The following is an 18932-nucleotide window of genomic DNA, read 5'->3' as shown; positions in this document are numbered from 1 at the left end:
GACTCTGAAGCACAAGGCCTTCTACATGCCCTTCCACGCCATCAGTCTCTTCTTGGATGCAATACACACAGGTGGCTCTGGAATGGTGGGTATGGAAGCCGAGCAGTAGCATTGACCCCTTGCAGCCCTCCATTTTTTATTGGACCCACCTCGACACCTCCATAGGTGGTGGAGATGCACAGTCTAGTAAGAAGCGAAGGAGACCAGTCCAGGTGACCGTTTCTGAGAGTGAGGCAGACACCACAGAAGAGGTTGATAGTAGCAGTGGGGAGTCCGATGATGGTTCGTCGAGGAACAGTGGTGGAGACGATGCGTTTCGCCTTACAGGTCGGAGAGAGGTGCAGGAAAGCCCTCGTATGGGGGAGAATGTTGACGGCACGATGACTTTTGGACATATACCTAGAGGAACTCGGGGGCCTCTATCTGGTAGGGTCAAGCCCCTAGAGGGAGCCAAGACATGCCACATCCTCTTTACACCAACATTTTTGAGTGTAGATGGACAAGTGACGCCACTCTCGCGTACGAGGGTGACAGTTGGTGTCGTCCCAGCAGTCCCTGTGCCGGGTTTTGGACAGTTGCATCCTCCACTAGCACTTCTCGCACAGATGCCAGCACAGAGGGTTGTAGGGAGTATGCCCTCCTCCGTGGAACTAGCAATACAGACCTTGGAGGGAGGTGTGGACATGCCAGAGGATGACGCCTCTATGGATACATGGTTGGGTCGCTATGCAGCTCCCCCCTTGACGCTAGTGGGACCACCACCCGTATCCCCGCAACCACCTCTGAAGGCTGTTGTGGACTTGGAGAGGGATAGTTCTGCTCCCCAGCAGGAGAACACCATGACACTGCATGAGACAAAGGGGTTAGGAGAGGAGGCTCGTCAACGAGATCTACAGATTGGGGACCCTGCGGAGAGCCAGCCTAGTGGGATGGGCCAGTTTTTAGCCGAGGTTGAGGCATGTGCACGACGCTAGGTGACTTCAGTGCAAGAGCGGACTCTCGGCCCGCCAGCCTTAGAGGGTCTCCTCACATTTGCCACAGGGGGTTGCATCGAGGCGTTTGGGTGATGTTTTGAGGACAGGGTTTGGCCTGAGATTGAGCTCCCTGTGATGTTGGAGGAGTGGTAGTACTCGGGGGTGGCTAGAGAGAGTGGGATGCAGTCCCTACTTAAGAGAGTGGAGCAGTCTATTCGAGATGGTTATTATCAGCTCAAGTAGACTCAGCACAGTGCGGAGACGGCGCGAGTGGCATCCCTGGCAGCTCGAGCGGAGCTGGCCACCCATGTTCCACCTCTTGAGTTGGAGCTTGCCCAGTAGCGAGCTAGGGCCAGTAGCCTGGAGGAGGAGTTGGCAGTTGCCACGAGTGAGCAAGGATTGTTGGAGACCTGACTCACTTCTTCCCTGGATGAGCTTGACGGGAAACAAAAGGAGCTTATGGAGGTTGTCAATATGGTGAAGCGGTCGAGGGAGCGGCAATTGGTTGCCAAGAGGGATCTTCGCCACCATACACAGCAGGTGTACCAGCTGCGGGAGCAGATGGAAGCCACACCAACGGGCCCTTCTTCATCAGGGACACCCTCTGTACCCCCTCCATCTTGAGTTTCTTTTGCTATGTATGTTACATCATTCCCATTTTGGTTGTATGTCGTCCGGAGACGACCCTTCTTTTTGGGGGGGATGATGTTGTCAGGTAAGTACGTATGTGTTAATTTGTGTGTTAAAGGTCGGCGGTTAACTGACGGTTGCCGGCAGTTGGCACCGGGTAACCGTGTTGACACCTATATAGTCGTCCTTGTTTCCAGTTTGTGCTAGGATAGTACAGGCTTGATGTTATCTGATGTACTGGCACATGTTATCAATGAGAATGCAGTATTGAGTTCATCTATTTGTCTGCATCTGTGTATATTGTCATATTCTGGTTATTTGCAATGCACTAAACACACACTCACACCCGAAGGGAAAACACCCCCTTTCTAAGTTATTAAACTAGTGTTTAGGTCTTGCTTTGGGTAGGATTATAGATTTTTTATACTAGCATCCCTTTCCTTAATTCCTTGCTTCCTTGTTGTTAGTGGACATCCCAAAACCTTCATCTATAGCCTCTTACTCCCTTGCTATTTGTGGACCTACAAACTTTTCCTTTCTTGTGCACTTGGTATTGCTAGCCACCGATCCCTACTCCTGCCAACCATTGCATCCTATTGGTATGCATTTCCTTGGACCCTCAAACATGCACTTTCATCAAACCCCATCATTTGAACATAGGACTTCACCCACCACCACAATTAACTAGGAATACCATTAATTGGCTCAAATTTGAGTGTGAATCATGGGATGAATCTTTATATCTTTAGAAAAAGGAAGCAATGCAAATCACTTTCTAGATACAATAAGCATGTGCCTAGAGAAAAAGTTGCAGCCTCAAAGCAGCATGCAAAATCCAATTTCAAGTAGAACAACACAAAAAGAGGTGATTGAGCAGATTGACAAAACTTTTGAGGAATATCAAAGGTAGTTTGATGCTTTCAAAGTGGCACTAACTTTTGACTAGTACTAGAAGTGTCACAAAAAGAGGTGTGAGGATGGAAGTAGTTGTTGAATATTTTGTCATTGATGTCAAAGGTTTGTTGAAAGAAGATTTGGAATGAAATACTAATCAAGTTGTTGATTATTCATCAAATTTTCATCAGCTGCTTGCTAACCTAGTTGAGCTACTTTGTTGCGTGCTTGAGCTACTTGGTTACCTGGTTGAGCTACTTGATTGCATGCTTGAGCTACTTGGTTGTGTGCTTGAGTTGGTCGTCTATTTGAGCTGGTTGTGTGTCCACTTCACACGCTTGCTTGTCTACTTCCTTATACCAAGTCAAATTATATGCCATGTCAGCATTTGAAGGTTGACTTTTAAAGACATGGCGATGATAAGACGCACGCTCACATTACTCATGGACTGTGGTAGTCTCTTGATAATGGCGGCTATTTTTAGTATGCCTTCATCCCATATTTTCTTAATGCTATTTGGATGGAGTCAGAAATTTTTGTTTGACAATTTTATTTAAAGTGATTTCATTAATTCTTTTATCTTTTCAGTGTGTTGGTGCTTGAGAGTGGGGCGACTCTTCTTTTATGAACCCAACAAAGATTCCTTTTGAAGTATACGTGGTATCGTGGATGAGACTCTTGTGTTTTTGTTACCACTGGTATAAGTCAAGTTATTTTGACTATCGTGTTTTTATTAGAGTGGTGATAATACAAATTATATTGGATTATTGTGTTTCTTATATACATTGAAGAATACACTGTGAGATATCGGGGTGATTATTTCTAATTTGAGTGGCCTAGCTTTGCAAGGAAAAGTAAATTCATTATTATCAAAACCGTTGTAGAATCTTTTTTGGCGTGATGCTTAGCACAAAAAAGAAAATTGTGAGAGACTTGAAGCTGAAATTGTTTTGCTTAGAAAGTTAGATAAATCTTTGACACATCTGAATCATGAGAAGATAAATCAGAAAAGTTCCATGTCATTGGATAAAGTCATTGGCTCACAAAAATTATCTATTGATAAAGGTAGAGTTGGTCTTGAAGAAGGTCAAAGTTCTAAGTCTATAGAAGAAGAACACCAAAAGACCAGCGTGGACAACACAAAGGATTCACCATCAAAAATCAGAAATAATGTTTTCAAAAGGCCTCCTATAACAAGACAAGCACTTATGACCAGGTTTAACAATTCTTTCTTTTATGGCTATTGTTTCTCTTGCAATTATTTTGGACATAAGGCAATCAACTGTAAAGTGTTTGCAAGAAATGATTTCAAACTTATGAGCAAGAACTCTTTTGCTCCTTTGAGGAACTACAATGTTATATGTTATAAATGTGGTATGGCAGATTTCTCTAAGAAGAACAAGAAGGTTGAGAAAGAGGACAAAGCAAGGGAGGTTACTAAGGTTTAGAGGAAGAAGGAGAAAGAAGTTTTAGTAGAATGCTTGATTGTGCAAACAACCTTTCTTGCACAAAATGAAAAAGACATATGGCATATTGACAGTGGTTGTTCTAGGCATACTGGAGAAAAGAGCAAGTTTCTCACTCTCAAAAGCACTAATGGAGGAAAGGCAAGATTTGGTGATAATTCATCTACAAAAATCAAAGGTAAAGGTACACTTGTTTTGGATGATGGTGACACCGAAGTTGAGAATGTTTTATATGTAGAAGGTCTGAAACACAATCTATTAAGTGTGAGTCAATTGTGTGATCAAGGACGCAATTTAGTTTTCAATTCAAATGATTGTGAAATTAGTAAAGATGGTAAACATATTGCTGATGCAAGTAGGGCTGCTAACAATTTGTACATTCTTAATGATAGCAAGATGAGAAGTATCATATCCTTTTGATTGATGGTTTTTCAAGAATGACTTGGGTTACATTTGGGAAGAAAAAATCAGAAGCACTTGAGAAGTTTAAGGCCTTTAAAGTCTTTGTGGAGAACGAGAAGGGTCTGAAAATCAAATGCTTACACTCAGACAATGGAGGAGAGTTCATTTCAAATGAGTTTGTAAATTTCCGTGAAAAACATGGGATAAAAAGACACTACTTGGCTTCAAGGACACTACAACAAAATGTTGTTTTGTGAGAGGAAGAACAAATCAGTCCAAGAAATGGCTCATAGTATGATGAATGAGTCTAAAGTGAATGATTCCTTTTGGAGAGATAGTCCATATTGTTGTTTACATTTAGATTAGGGGGCTGATTAGAGCAAAGTACAACAAAACTCTATATGAACTTTGGAAAGGTAAGACTGCTTCAATTAAATATTTCAAAAATTTTGGTAGTCATTGTTATATTAAGAGGGATGAAGACAATCTTGGAAAATTTGATCCTAGGGTTAATGAAGTGATTTTATTAGGATACTCTTCTAAAAGTAAAGCTTATAGATGTTTTAACAAAAGATTACTCAAGATTGTTGAAAGTGCTAATGTGAAGGTTCATGAAGATGTTAACATTCATGATAAGATGCAAGATGATGATGGTAGTTGTTAAGTAGATGAAGAAGGAAGTGTTGTTCAACAAATACCTTCAAATGTACAACATGGGACAACAAATGTAAATTTTGGAAATACACCCTCAAATGTACAACATGGGACAACAGATGTAAATTCTGAAAATGCATTTTCAAGTTTTCAACATGGGACAGCAAATGTAACTATAGAAAATGTACCTACAAATGACCAAGGTAAGAACACATTTAGGACCTTTTTGAAGACTTCATCAAAGTTTGTTCAAAGAATTCATCCTAGTGATCAGATTTTGCAAGAGGATAAACCAAGAGCCACAAGGAGTGTTAACTATTTTGAAAATGAAGATATCTCCTTGCTGTCCATGATTGAGCCTACAAGTTTTGAGGAGGCGGATGAAGATAAACATTGGGTGGCAATCATGGAAGAAGAGCTTGATCAGATTCAGAAAAGTGAAACTTGGGAACTTGTCCCAAGGCCCAAAGGCAAGAACGTGATTGGTACAAAGTGAGTGTACAGAAATAAGTTAAATGAAGATGGTAAAGTGGTGAGGAACAAGGTAAGACTTGTGTGCAAAGGTTACACATGTGTTGAAGATATTGACTTCGAAGATTTTTTTACTCCTGCTGCATATTTAGAAGCTATTAGAATGTTCTTAGCCTTTGCTTCTTTGAAAGGTTTTAAAGTTTTTTCAAATGGATGTTAAATTTTCTTTTTTGAATGGTAATCTAAATGAAAAAGTTTATATAGAGCAACCAAATGGGTTTTCTTATAAAAAAACAAAACTATGAATGCAAGTTAAAGAAGGCACTCTATCGTCTTAAACAAGCCCCACGTGCTTGGTATGCTAGACTAGACTGACAGTTATTTGCAGCAACAGGGATTCAAAAGAGGGATAGCGTACATCAATCTATATGTTAAAGAAGAGGGTAATAATATGTTGATTGTTGTAGTTTATGTTGATGATCTGATTTTTGGTAGTAATTGTGAAGAGATGTGTCAAATTTTTGCTACTAATATGGAGTTCAAAATGTCCATGTTGGGTGAGTTGTCATTCTTCCTTGGTTTGCAAATTCATCAAGTAGATAGAGGAATTTTCATTTCTCAAAGAAAGTATATTAGAGAGATGTTGAAAAGGTTTGAAATGGATGATTGCAATCCTATGAGTACTACAATGGTGACAAGATGCAAGTAAAGTAAAATGATGAGTCTCCAGATGTAGTCTAGTTAGATTTGGAGATGACAAAGCATGTATGATCAAAGAAAAAGGAACTATATCATTGGATGGTAAGCACAATACTGATAATGTTAATTTTGTTGAAGGTTTGAGGCATAATCTTTTGAGTGTAGGACAATTGGTGGATAAGGGATTTCAATTACAATTCAAGAATGGAAAATGCAAAATCATTAACAAATCTAGTTTGGAGATTGCAACTGGTACACAGACAAAAAGTTATATATTTCATTTGAATTTCGGTGAGAAGACATGTTTGATTGCACAAATTGATGAGAGTTGGCTATGGCATAAAAGGCTATGTCATGTAAATTTCGATTGCATTGTAAAGATCAATTCAACTAAAGCAGTTAGAGATATACCTAAGATTGTGAAGCCCTATAATCCGGTATGCAAAGAATGTCAAATGGAAAAACAGGTCAGAACCACTTTTAAGAATATACAAGATAAATCTAATGATGTTCTTGATCTTATTCATATTGATTTGTGTGGCCCTACTAGAGTTAAAAGTTTTCAAGGTGGTAGATATTTTATGCTAATCATTGATGCTTATTCTAGAATGATGTGGGTTACTTTTCTAAGGGAGAAATCTGAGGCTTTTGAAAAGTTTAAAATCTTTAAGGCTAAAGTTGAGATAGAGACAGGATTGAAGATTAAATGTTTGAGGTCAAATCATGGTGGAGAATTTACATCCGGTGAGTTTAATAACTTTGTGAGAAGCATGGTATAAGGAGACAATTTTCTGCTCCCCAGACACCTCAGCAGAATGGAGTTGTGGAAAGGAAGAACATAACTATCTTAGATGTTGCTAGAACAATGATGATGGAAGCTAGTCTACCTCATATCTACTGGAGAGAAGCAGTGAGTATAGCGGTTTATGCATTCAATGGAATACATATCAAAGGAGAAACCGGTAAGACACCTCATGGATTGTGGTTTGGCAATACACCTACAGTTAAGTATTTCAGATTCTTTGGTAGTAAATGTTATATCAAGAGAGATGATATCATTGGAAAATTTGATCCTAGATGTGATGAAGGCATATTTCTTGGTTATTCTAATGAAAGCAAGGCATATAGATGTTATAACAAGAGATTGCAGAAAATTGTGGAGAGTGCTACTGTCAAGGTGGATGAGTTGAATAGAAGTCAAATCAGAGTTTATGAGCAGGAAACTGATGGTGGAAATGATTATATCTGAACCGGTAGCACCTTTACCGGAACAAAATGTTGAACCAGTTACTCCGGCAGTATCAGAAAATTCAAACAGTAACTGAAGAACCGGGAAGAGGAACAGAGAGTCAGAAGACTCCTAGGTATGTGAGATTGAATCATTCAGAAGATCAAATCATTGGGGATAAGAACAATGGAATGATGACAAGAAGAAGACTGGCAACTAATGAGGTATGTTTAATTTCTCAAGTTGAACCGGTATCAGTAATTGAAGCATGTAAAGATGAATCTTGGATGAAAGCTATGGAAGAAGAATTAGATCAGACTGAGAAGAATAACACATGGACTTTAGTTCCCCGGCCTAAAAATAAGAATGTTATTGGAACTAAATGGGTTTTTAGGAATAAATTGAATGAGGATGGTCAAGTTGTAAGGAATAAGGCTAGATTGGTTTGTAAAGGATATTCTCAAAAGGAAAGAATTGATTATGGTGAAACTTTTGCACCTATAGCTAGGATTGAAGTTGTAAGATTATTTCTTGCCTATGCTGCCCAAAAAAACTACCAGGTTTATCAGATGGATGTTAAGTGTGCATTTTGAATGGGGATTTTGATGAGGAAGTTTATATTAAGCAACCTGATGGTTTTTCACTTTCAAATGATACAAACATGGTTTGTAGGTTAAAGAAATCTTTATATGGATTGAAACAGGCACCTAGAGCTTGGTATGCAAGGTTGGATAAATATCTTTTGAAGCTTGGTTTTACTAAGGGTAATGCTGACAGTAATTTATAATTTTATATTATAAGGTCACTGATGATGATATATTGATTATTGAAGTATTTGTTGATGACATCATTTTTGGAGGTGAAGATAAGTTGTGCATAAAATTTTCTAAGAATATGGAGAAAGAATTTGAAATGTCTATGATTGGGGAAATGAATTTTTTCTTAGGTTTGCAGATTACTCAGACTAGCAAAGGTATTTTCATCTGTCAAACTAAGTATGCTAGGGAATTGTTGAAGAAATTTGGTATGGGAGATTCTAAACCGATAAGTACTCCTATGGTTACAAGTGATAAATTGACAAGGAAAGATGTTTCTGCATCGGTAAATCCTACAAGATACAAATCTATGATTGGAGGTCTGCTTTATTTGACTCGGACTAGGCCTAACATAATGAATGTTGTTTGTATTGCATCTAGATATCAGAGTGATCCTAGAGAAAATCATGAGAGTGCGGTGAAGAGGATTTTTAGATACTTGCAAGGTACATCTGAATATGGTTTGTGGTACCCTAAGGATGATGACTTTACTTTATGTGCATATACAGATGCTGATTGGGCTGGAGATGTTGATGACCGGAAAAGTACTTCCGGTGGAGCTTTCTTTCTTGGAAAGAAGTTGGTTTCATGGATCAGCAAGAAACAATCATGTACTTCTTTATCTACTATTGAAGCTGAGTATGTTGTTGTTGCTACTAACTGTACACAAGTTCTATGGATAAAGCAAATGTTGAAGGATATCAAAGTGCATTGCACTGGACCAGTAGTTATTCACTGTGATAACTCTGTTGCTATTGACATATCAAAGAATCTGGTATTTCACTCTAAGACAAAGTATATATCTATCTAGTATAACTTTTTGAAGGAGAAGGTGGAAGAAAATGAAGTTAGGCTGGTTTATGTGAACACTAAAGAACAGATTGCAGATATTTTCACTAAACCTTTGCCTAAAGAATCGTTTGAGTATCTGAGAGACAGGTTAGGGGTTTCTGCCCCTCCGGCAGAGAACTGATTGATGCTTTTTGGCATCAGTCCAGTATGTATTATCAAAAATATTATTCATTCTAGCACTGATGTGGGGATGCTACTGCTCAGGGGGAGTAGTTAGCCTTGTGTTTCAATGGTTTTTGTTTTTGCTTTGATTTTTATGTCAGATTTCTGGCATTGATATCAAAAGGGGAGAGATATTGATGTGAAAAACTTAAGGAGTCGCATACATTAGGGGGAGAGATATATGAGTAAAACAGAGCTTTACAGAGATATCATTCACAGGGGGAGTCTGGTCTTTGTTTTAGAACTTCATTGCTATATCTTTGAGTGGGAGATTGTTGGTTGTCTTCCATTGGGGGAGACTTGTTTGGCATTTCTTGGTACTTCGATGTTTTTCATATCTAGTGTTGTCGTCAACGCCAAAGGGGGAGATTGTTGGCCATTTGGAGGAATTGATTATGTGTTGCATTGATGTCAACACTAGCTGTTTTGGATGCTTTACAGGCATCCTTCTGGTCCCTGTAGGTTGTGTGGTTTCTGGTTGGTTTGGATCCGGCATGATTCGGTATGTTTGGGTTATGGAATTGGCTTACTCATGTTCATATTCAGTCAGTTGGTTTTGATCTGGTGATCGGATGCTATCCTATTTGCTTGGAAGCTTGGTTTGTGGTTCCGGCGAGGGTTTCACCGGCAGAGCTTTGATGATATGCATAAGTGGTGTTGGTGCAGCTTCTGGTGGAGATTCAGGATGCTAATGGTGATCATGTTCAAGACTTGGCGGATTGGGATTATTGCTTTGGCGTGTATGGACCTATATTGGGTCCCGGTGTATCTAGGTTATGGACCGGCTTAAAGTAACGTGTGGATTGGACCTCTCGATGTGTTTCCGGGATGTCTTATGGGTTGGATATTATTTGTTTGGTCTAAGGCCAACATGTTTTGTAATTATGTAATTGGTTTATTGTTTGGTGGCCGACCTGATTGTTTATAGTCGAGGGTTTGTATATATATGATGTAAGATCTCATTGTAGATCATCATGGTATGGGATATGGATATGTAAGGAGCGAATAATGTAATATCATTCAGGCAGAGGATTTGGTTGATAATTGGAGATCGAGTTGGGTTTATGTAAGAGTTTTAGTTCTCCGATATTGAGCTTAACCAAAACTGTACTCAGGCATAGGAGATGCTATCTTTGCAGTTCATTCATTTTTCCGAATTGTAGTCTGGATTTCTATGTAGTCAATGAGACTCCTTTTGTGATGAGCAGTGCGCTCTAGGTTGTTGGCCTTCCTGTAAGTGCAGGCCCCTCAATCGTAATTCACATACTTACTGGATAAGTGTTATTTGACTGTGGGTAGGCTTCCCACCGTGGTTTTTCCCTTTACCGGGTTTTCCACGTATAAATCTTGGTGTCATGTGGATGGTGTTTATTCTCTGATTATTGTTTATGCTTAATTCGTTTATTTGTTATTCCAGTATTTGGTTTAAGCATTCCGGTATTAATGTTTTAATTGCTTAAGGTTCCGGTAATCTGTGACAACTGATTCAGCCCCTCCCCTTCCCCCCCCCCCCTCAGTTGTCTTCCGGTTATTTGAATTGTCTAACACTGTACCACGTTCTCCTCACCCACCTTGGCCAACACTTCTTCCAAGGCCTCACAAAGAAACTCAACATTTTTTTGTGTTTCCTGAAGCATCAATTGACTTCAAGAACGTTGTGCCACCTGAAAAAGAAAAAAATCAGTGATTCGATAAAATTAAATTTTAAATTTTAAAAGTCTTAATCACTAAATCAATAGATTGTACAAAGTACAACTACTTGAGGAAGAAACAAGAAAATTCAGTAGTGCTCTGCTTATTCTATCAGTCCAACCACCAGTCATGATGGTACAACCCTTCCTCTTCCATATCGCATGCTTCTCATAAATTAAGACTAACCTGTACAAAAGATATTGCTAGGTGTCATTGTGAGTCATCTTCGTTAGCTTCAATAGGGTGTTAACCAAGCTTCAAGACTCCTCCAAACCTTTCAAAAAATGCACTTTCATGCTTTTAGATTTGACAATTGCTAACTTTTAAACCTTTTTTAAATTAATAATTATATAATATTAATATAATAATATCAATGGCTTTCAATTATAATATTAGAAATAGATAAAATCATAAAAGCTAGAACCCCAACGCTTAACCTACAAACAGAACATTTAGAGTTGATGAAACCCTAACTAATTTTAAATCCCACAATTATGCTTCATATGAAATTTATTCAAGGGCAAAGAGCCTAAACTCCATATAGCTAACCCTTAGCTTGAAAATTGAATATCGATGAACTCCACGTAGAGATTTCCAAACAAAATAAAACAACTCTATAAAACCAACAAAGATAAGTTGCCAGTCCTAGTATAAGAAGTTAAGAACATAGATTAGTTTGAGGCCTCAAGTATGAGTACAAGTTTATATAAACATATGTGCATGTATTTTTGTATGTTATTGTAAGAGGCCACCCCTGATATACTCAATTATTATTTTTTTGCACTATCCTTCCAATGAGTAATAATGTCAAACGGTTTGCGTATTCTCAGGAATGGAGAGTTAAGAGTTCTCAGGTGTGAATAAACTTTCATTCAATAATGTGTGAACATTGAAGAAGTACCATGTTGCAACATTAAATTACCAACAACAGATAATAGTATTTCAAACATCAACAAATATAAATTCAACACAAGACTGAAACTTCCAAACAGCAGAGTGCAAGAGAGCAGAAAATCTAATTTTCTGACCTTTTATTGCAGTGTAATAATTTCCTCAAACACATGCACAGGCTGGTCTCTAATAACCTTCAACAGCTGGAGCTGAATGAAAGAATGCATAGCATCAGTACGTTAATTTATGACAACAATTATCTTCTTATTTGGACTCGAACTGCTCTTCCCATACACCCAAAGCAGTTATATATGTGCAGATATGGACAGCGAATAGTTCCAAAGGAATGAACTCCAGCACCAAAGAGAAGAGAACAACTATCGCCCAGCTAAAGTTCCTCTATGAACGCATCTCCAGCAAACACATAAGAATTAAACCAAAACTTCCAGCACTAAGCAATTCTGACGTGAAGATTGAAAACCAATTGTGAGGCAACAATATCTATCAACCTGCTATTCTGAAGTGGTGTCCCAAGAAACTTTCACAATCTTGCTAAAAGTAATTGATCAGCTATTAGAACCGTTCATCCAAGATGTCCTTTTCAAAAAAAAATTCCATCATCCACATCCAAGATTGGAGAAATAATGACATTCACATGTGCTTAACTTAATTATTTGCATATCGTCAAACCTTTGAAAATTTGTCTCTATAAAGAGACTTAACAAATTTTGTATCTTCAATCAATAAATCCTAATACCCAACTAAGAACCTCTTTATGTACAAATGCAAAACCTTGACTGGATTTGCCTACAAAGATGCACCATGAATGAGGATTTTCGTCCCCACTCCAACCTTTAGTGCCTTGTTGATTCTAGTGTGGAACTGCTCTAGTGAAGCAAATGGTTTTCGTCCTCAGCTCCAATAAACCATTTGGGGTTTTTGCCCCACAGGCAAGATTTTGGCCATAGGCACAAATCTCTGAACCTCCACAAAGAAGTGAAACAAGCTCTCAATCTTTTGTATCTCCACAAATGAGCCCTTAGCCTGTTTTATAACCATACTGGGAACTTTCAGAAAAGTGCATGATATAATCACTTTATAATTTAATTGACCCTTATAACCCCGAAAAGTGATTTCTTTAATTATTCCAGGCACTTAAAGCGCAAGGTTAAGCGTCCAACATTTAAAACTTTCCATTCTCTTTCCATCGAGCTATTATACTGCGCTGCCTGATAAATTATTTTAATGAAAATGGCAGCCTTAGTAAAATTAATTAAGTATAGCTCAAAATTGTACCTAAGTTGCGGAAATGGTCAAGATGCGAAAATTGACTGCACAAGAGTGATACTGATGATGAATGACGATAATCAGACCCCACCAGGTGACTTAATATAAATAGATGTTATCAACAAACCATTGAAGCAACAAATCTTGTAATTGTTCAAATGAGCTTTTCGAATTTTGAATGAAATACTCTGTTCCAGCTAAGTTATATGTGCAGATGTATTTATTTCATATGAGCATTTTGGATCTAATTATTTTGTATGAATGTGGTGGATGATTTTCATTGCATTATTCAAGATCTAAAGAATCTATATGAATATTTTAGCTAGGGTCGTTACATGAATGTTTCCATTTTTCCAATTCCACATTTTCCCTCTTTTGATTAGGTCAAACCTCATGTGGTTTAGGTGTTTAGTAGAGTGGTTTAGAATCTAGGGTGATTAGGCTAAACAATGTTCCCCCCTAAAACATGTAAACATAGTATGTCTATTGTCATTTATAAAATTATATATCATTACTAATATCATGAATGCATGACAAACCTGGAATTACTTAACATAATGCAATCCAAGTAAGGTACCAACTACACGGCCCTCTTTTGATAAGGTCAAACCTCGTGGTTTAGGTGTTTAGGAGAGTGGTTTAGAGTCTCAGGTGGCTAGGATAAACAATGGTTTCCCCTAAAACATTTAAACAAGCATCATGTCTACTGTCATGTTTATATCATTAGTAATATTTGGAATGCCTAACAAATCCCAACTTAACGCCCTATGGTCCAAGCAAGGTACCAACCCCACAACCATGACAGATCTTCAACATTGATTGGGAAAACTACTCCTCAACAACTGGCTGAGTGACCAGTGATTGAAGAGTATGAAACATAGAATACACAACCTACTTAAATTTATATTACCTTATTTTCTGCCAACAGAACTGCTTATCCATAAGATTATCATCCCTCATGATATTCTCTCTCTAGTCAAGGACATAGTACCTCACAAACACAGCTTAGCAAACAATTCAATTAATAACCCATTATATAAATGAAATCAATAATAAATCATTTATAAAATTGCTGTAATCAGACCAAATTGAATTTATCATACCTTGAAATAAGTCGGACTGATTGTAAGTTGAATTATTTTGCTTGTTATTCTTCTAGTTTTCGATCATGTAGATTTTAGATTTTGGCAACATCAAAATCTACATGGTCGAATCCAGAAGAATAACAAGCAAATTATTATGGACTCTGGAAATTTCATGAATTCAACTTGAATTAGTCATAAACAAGTTCATTTCATTACAGCATGATGTTCACACAATACTCAAATATAATATTTCCCCAAAATAATATAAATGTCTTCATCACATGAAATGTATTGAGGTACCACAAAAAATATCGGTGTGACATTTTATTGTAAATCACTTAAAAGAGAATAGTGCATAGGTGAATAAGGCCCTGTTAGTATACTTATTTTTGGCAAGTTTAGATTCAACTGTCTAAACTGGTACTTCTGGGATCTATAAGTAGTTTTAAGCTTATAGAGAAATAATTTTCAATGTAACTATAGTTGATGGGGACCATGCATCACTTCTCCAGACCTTGGTAGACCTGAATCCCCATCACAGTAAATGTAAAACTTAAGTCAATCAAATGATATGTGCAATATTAGTACAAGGACTGCAACCATCAAGTCTCCTATTATGCACTTTTGACATTACATGATGAACTCAAAAATAAACCAAACCATTTTTGTCTGACAGTAAAACAAACGAGCTGAAAGAAAGAGTTTAGGCCCTATCACAACAAACTTTGAAAGGAATTGTAAACCACATTCATGAAGTCGAGTATATTAAAAGCATATCCAAAGAGATGTTTTTTGTGTCAAATCCATATACTTGGATATTATGCACCCTACAAGAATAAACATTGAGATATTTCATATTTTTAGAAGATTCACTCATAATGTTAGGAAATTTTAAAAATAAATCTTTTACCTATATCATTCAACTTTATTCTATTGCATGTTTACAGTTTCTTGAAAATTGAATGGGAGCACCTCAATCGGACAGGATTGCCAAATCATATTCCTATTGAAGATAGCACTTGGATTACGTTGATTGAAAAAATAGAGAATAGAAAAATACAGGTAGTGTATATCTTGTACTTTTTTCTTCAATTGAGCTTTTTAATTTTGATCCACACGAGACTTCGGGCTTTTAGCTTCATTACGAGTTTAATAATCAAGTATTCTAGCATCTTGTGAACTTAGTCTTTAAGTAAACTACAGTCGGAGGTTATCACACTGTTATTAATTGTTTCCATTTTATTTAGACTAGTTTTAAGCAATTGTTTTTTATAATTTTCTGATTCTATTGTAGAAAATTTTCTACCTTATTTTTGCTGTTAGCTTTTCCCGTGAAAGAAGTACTTAAAAATAAAAAAAGTGAAATTTGAAAGAAAATGCTAATCCTTTGATTTTAACTGCATATATGCCGCATAAGGTTTAGTAACCTTTTGCTCCCCTCATAAAAGAAAAGATGAAAAAAGAGGTGGCACCTCACATAAAAGAAAGTTGCCTTATCCGAGTCAAAATTAGGTCTGCCAAGTCATGACTGTTAAGACTATCTTCTGGCAAGGATTATTCTGAGGATTCAACACTTGTTTAATCAGGATTTCCTCTTCATTTTTTTCGGCTAGGATATATGCATGTGGCACACTCTTTTTCCACTGCCTTGATTTAGGATAGTATTGTAAATTTGTCCATACAAAGGGTCTTTTTCCTAGGGAACTTGCCATCTCCTTATTAGTTTTCATTGTGAAATTCAATGTCTTTTTAAACCTTTGAAGTCATTTGCAGCTGTATATCTGTTGAAACATTTTGATTTAATCAAAGTGTTGTTAAATCTTGTCCTCGTCACTTGAAGTTTGATTTGGATAATTTGATCTGTTAATGCATATGCAGTGTTAAATCTCTTACCCCTTATGATAAATTCTACTTATGGCTATTGGATTAAGAGATATGATTTTGTGTTGTATATTCCTTTTTGGAAGGATAGGGATCATACTGTCTTGGCGGCCTTTTGTTTATACACTAAAATATTCTATCTATGTAGCGTTAGGATAGAGATGCCAGCCTAAGTTGGACGTTGCTTTAAGCAAAGTTTTAAAACTCGGACTCAGCAAACCAAAAAATCGAACTCAGACTCGTGAAGGACTCGGCAAAAAAAAAAACTGTAGTTTTACAAAAAAACATAATGAAATTAATGCATTTAGAGAACATAAGAGCCATAATTGAAACATTGCACATGTCATATGATCTACAAACACTCAATATTTGAAAATTCATCATTCATACTCCTAGTTTCAAACTTTAAAATGTATAATAGCAGCATAAGTTTATAAATGTTTACAAAATTACATATAATGATATGTCCAAATGTGAAAAACAACAATGAACAAACTAAAGAGAAGACTACATCTTCCTCTTTCCAGCTCTAGTGAAAACCAAGGGAGAGATAGAACTAGAGGGTCTAGTTCTAGGAGTCCAATGTGGGTTCTCCAGCTCGCCAAAATTAGGTTGAGGGTAGCACCACTTACTAGGGTTTGAGGGTGAGAGAGAGAGGGGTAGAGAGATAGGTCTAGATCTTGGGGGAGAGAGGAGAGAGTAAGATAGAGAGTGGTAGAGAGAGGGGATAGAGGAAGAGTAATAGGAAGATAGATAGGTCTAAAATTCGGAGCAGATAAAGTGAGTGAGATAGAGAGAGCGAGAGAATGCTAATAGGAGCCTACTGATTACAAAAATTTGACTAAGTCTGAAAATTTAAAAGATCTTCAAAAACCTAGAATTTGCATTATAACTCCTAGAGATCTGAAACCACTCTCAAACATCCTACCAATATATACATGAAATATAACTTAAAGCATAGATGGACTACTCGCCAAAAACTTTGTGAGTTTTCAAAAACTCGCAAGTTTTTTTGCTTGGCGAGTATTTACAACTTTAACTTGCAAAAGAAACTCGTCGAGTTCTTAGGAAAAACTCGCTGAGTTTTTGGCGAGTTTCCAGGAAAAACTCGGCTGCATTAAAAAAAAGGCCCAAACATGTCAAAAATTATCTAATTTATGTCTTTTTCCTTTCTTATACTTTAAGTTATATTTCATGTATATATAGACAGGATGTTTGAGAGTGGTTTCAGATCTCTAGGAGTTATAATGCAAATTCTAGGTTTTAGAAGATCTTTTAAATTTTCAGATAGTCAAATTTCAGTAATCAACAGGCTCCTATTAGCATTCTCTCGCTCTCTCTATCTCACTCACTTTATCTGTCGCGAATTTTAAACCCTTCTATCTCCCTATCACTCTTCCTCTATCCCCCTCTCTACCACTCTCCATCTCACTCTCTCCTCTCTCCCCCAAGATCTAGACCTATCTCTCTACCCCTCTATTTCTCACCCTCAGACCCCCACGAGGGGTGCTACCCTCAACCTAATTTTATTTTGCAAATGCTTGGTGGCAAAGTTGGGGTGGAAATACCCCAAATCTCAAAAAAATTGCCCTCAAAATCTTATGTCAGCCTTGTAGTTCATCCAGTTGTGAGCGCAATTGGAGCTTGTTTAAGGCCATCCACACGAAGAAGAGGAGCAAGTTAGCCCAAAAACACCTTGATGACCTTGTCTTTGTGCAATATAATCTTCGATTGCGCATAACAAAGGTAGAGGAAGCACCAACTGGGCCAATTGATTTGGATGATATGGATCCTTACAATGATTGGACAACGTAGGATCAGCCTTATTGTTTACAGAGGATGACGTCAATGATTTGGAGAGGCAAGTTATGGAAGAGGAAGGGGGTGGATTTGGTTTCACACTGGATGACATTGAGGAGGATGAGGAGGATGAGTCATTGCTAGTGCCAGGTGCAGCTAGAGGCAAAGCTACATATAGGATGGAGGACGAGCCACAGCCTAAGCCAGTCATACCGAGCAAGGAGGCACAATCACGCGGCACGCCCACAATAGACTTCTAGGACTAGACCCTCTAGTTCTACCTCTCCCCTAGTTTTTACTAGAGTTGGGAAGAGGAAGATGTAATTATATTGATGTATTTACTTTTAGTTCTACAAAAAGTATTTACTATTTTGCTTCTAGCCATCAGCATTTCTCATTAGGATGTGATTTTGTACCCCCACTTTGCGTTTAAATATATCTAGACTCAGCTTGTTTCTTTTGTGTTCTCATTTATTGACTCATTGGATGCATCTTCTCATTAAATTTTGCAAAAAAAATACATTTTTAATTAAATTTAAGCGTGTTTTTAAGTTGCCGAGTTTTTCGTCGAGTTTTTCCCGAGTTTTTTTTTCAAGCCTTGGCAAGTTTTGCCTAGTGGCAAGTAGTTCATCTATGACTTAAAGTATAAGAAAGGAAAAAGACATATTGAAATGTGACTTATACTTAAATGTTATATTTCATGTATATATTATGATGAAGAGAATGAGGTTGTTTTAATCTTGTTTCCTCTCCTCCTTCAAACCCTACAAACCTGTTTTCAGCAAGCAACAATGCCAAATGAGTGAAAAAAGTAAAAAAAAACACTTAAAATCATGGTTGGGTGTTTTCAGTGAATGGCGCGAGTCCAAGTGAAAGACTCACGAGTTCGAGTGAAAGACTTGCAAGGACTCACCAAGACTCGGCTCGCAAGTTCTTGGTGAGTCGACTCGGGCTGCCAATGGACTCGCGAGTCTTGGCGAGAAGGTGGCAAGTCCCACGAGTTTTAAAACTATGGCTCTAAGTCTAAAATATTTAGCACTTCTCAATGT

At 37.6% G+C, this 18932-nt stretch overlaps 1 protein-coding gene across 7 annotated transcripts in view; it reads left to right on the top strand.

Moving 5' to 3' along the window:
- LOC131053738 (ubiquitin-like-specific protease 1D) overlaps positions 1–18932 on the top strand; it is a 163058-nt gene that overhangs the window by 134092 nt on the left and 10034 nt on the right. For 4 of the 7 annotated variants that reach the window (XM_057988377.2, XM_057988378.2, XM_057988376.2 and 1 more), the window contains one exon: positions 15150–15264. The exons of the other annotated variants lie outside the window; for them this stretch is intronic. In XM_057988377.2, coding sequence (XP_057844360.1) covers positions 15150–15264 — 115 coding nt within the window. The remainder of the gene's footprint in view (positions 1–15149; positions 15265–18932) is intronic. 7 annotated transcript variants of the gene reach the window in all.

This window comes from Cryptomeria japonica, chromosome 6 (assembly GCF_030272615.1).
Source record: "Cryptomeria japonica chromosome 6, Sugi_1.0, whole genome shotgun sequence".
Lineage (NCBI taxonomy): Eukaryota > Viridiplantae > Streptophyta > Pinopsida > Cupressales > Cupressaceae > Cryptomeria > Cryptomeria japonica.
The sequence above is the reverse complement of the archived record's forward strand: the minus strand, read 5'-3'. Positions and strand labels throughout refer to the sequence as shown.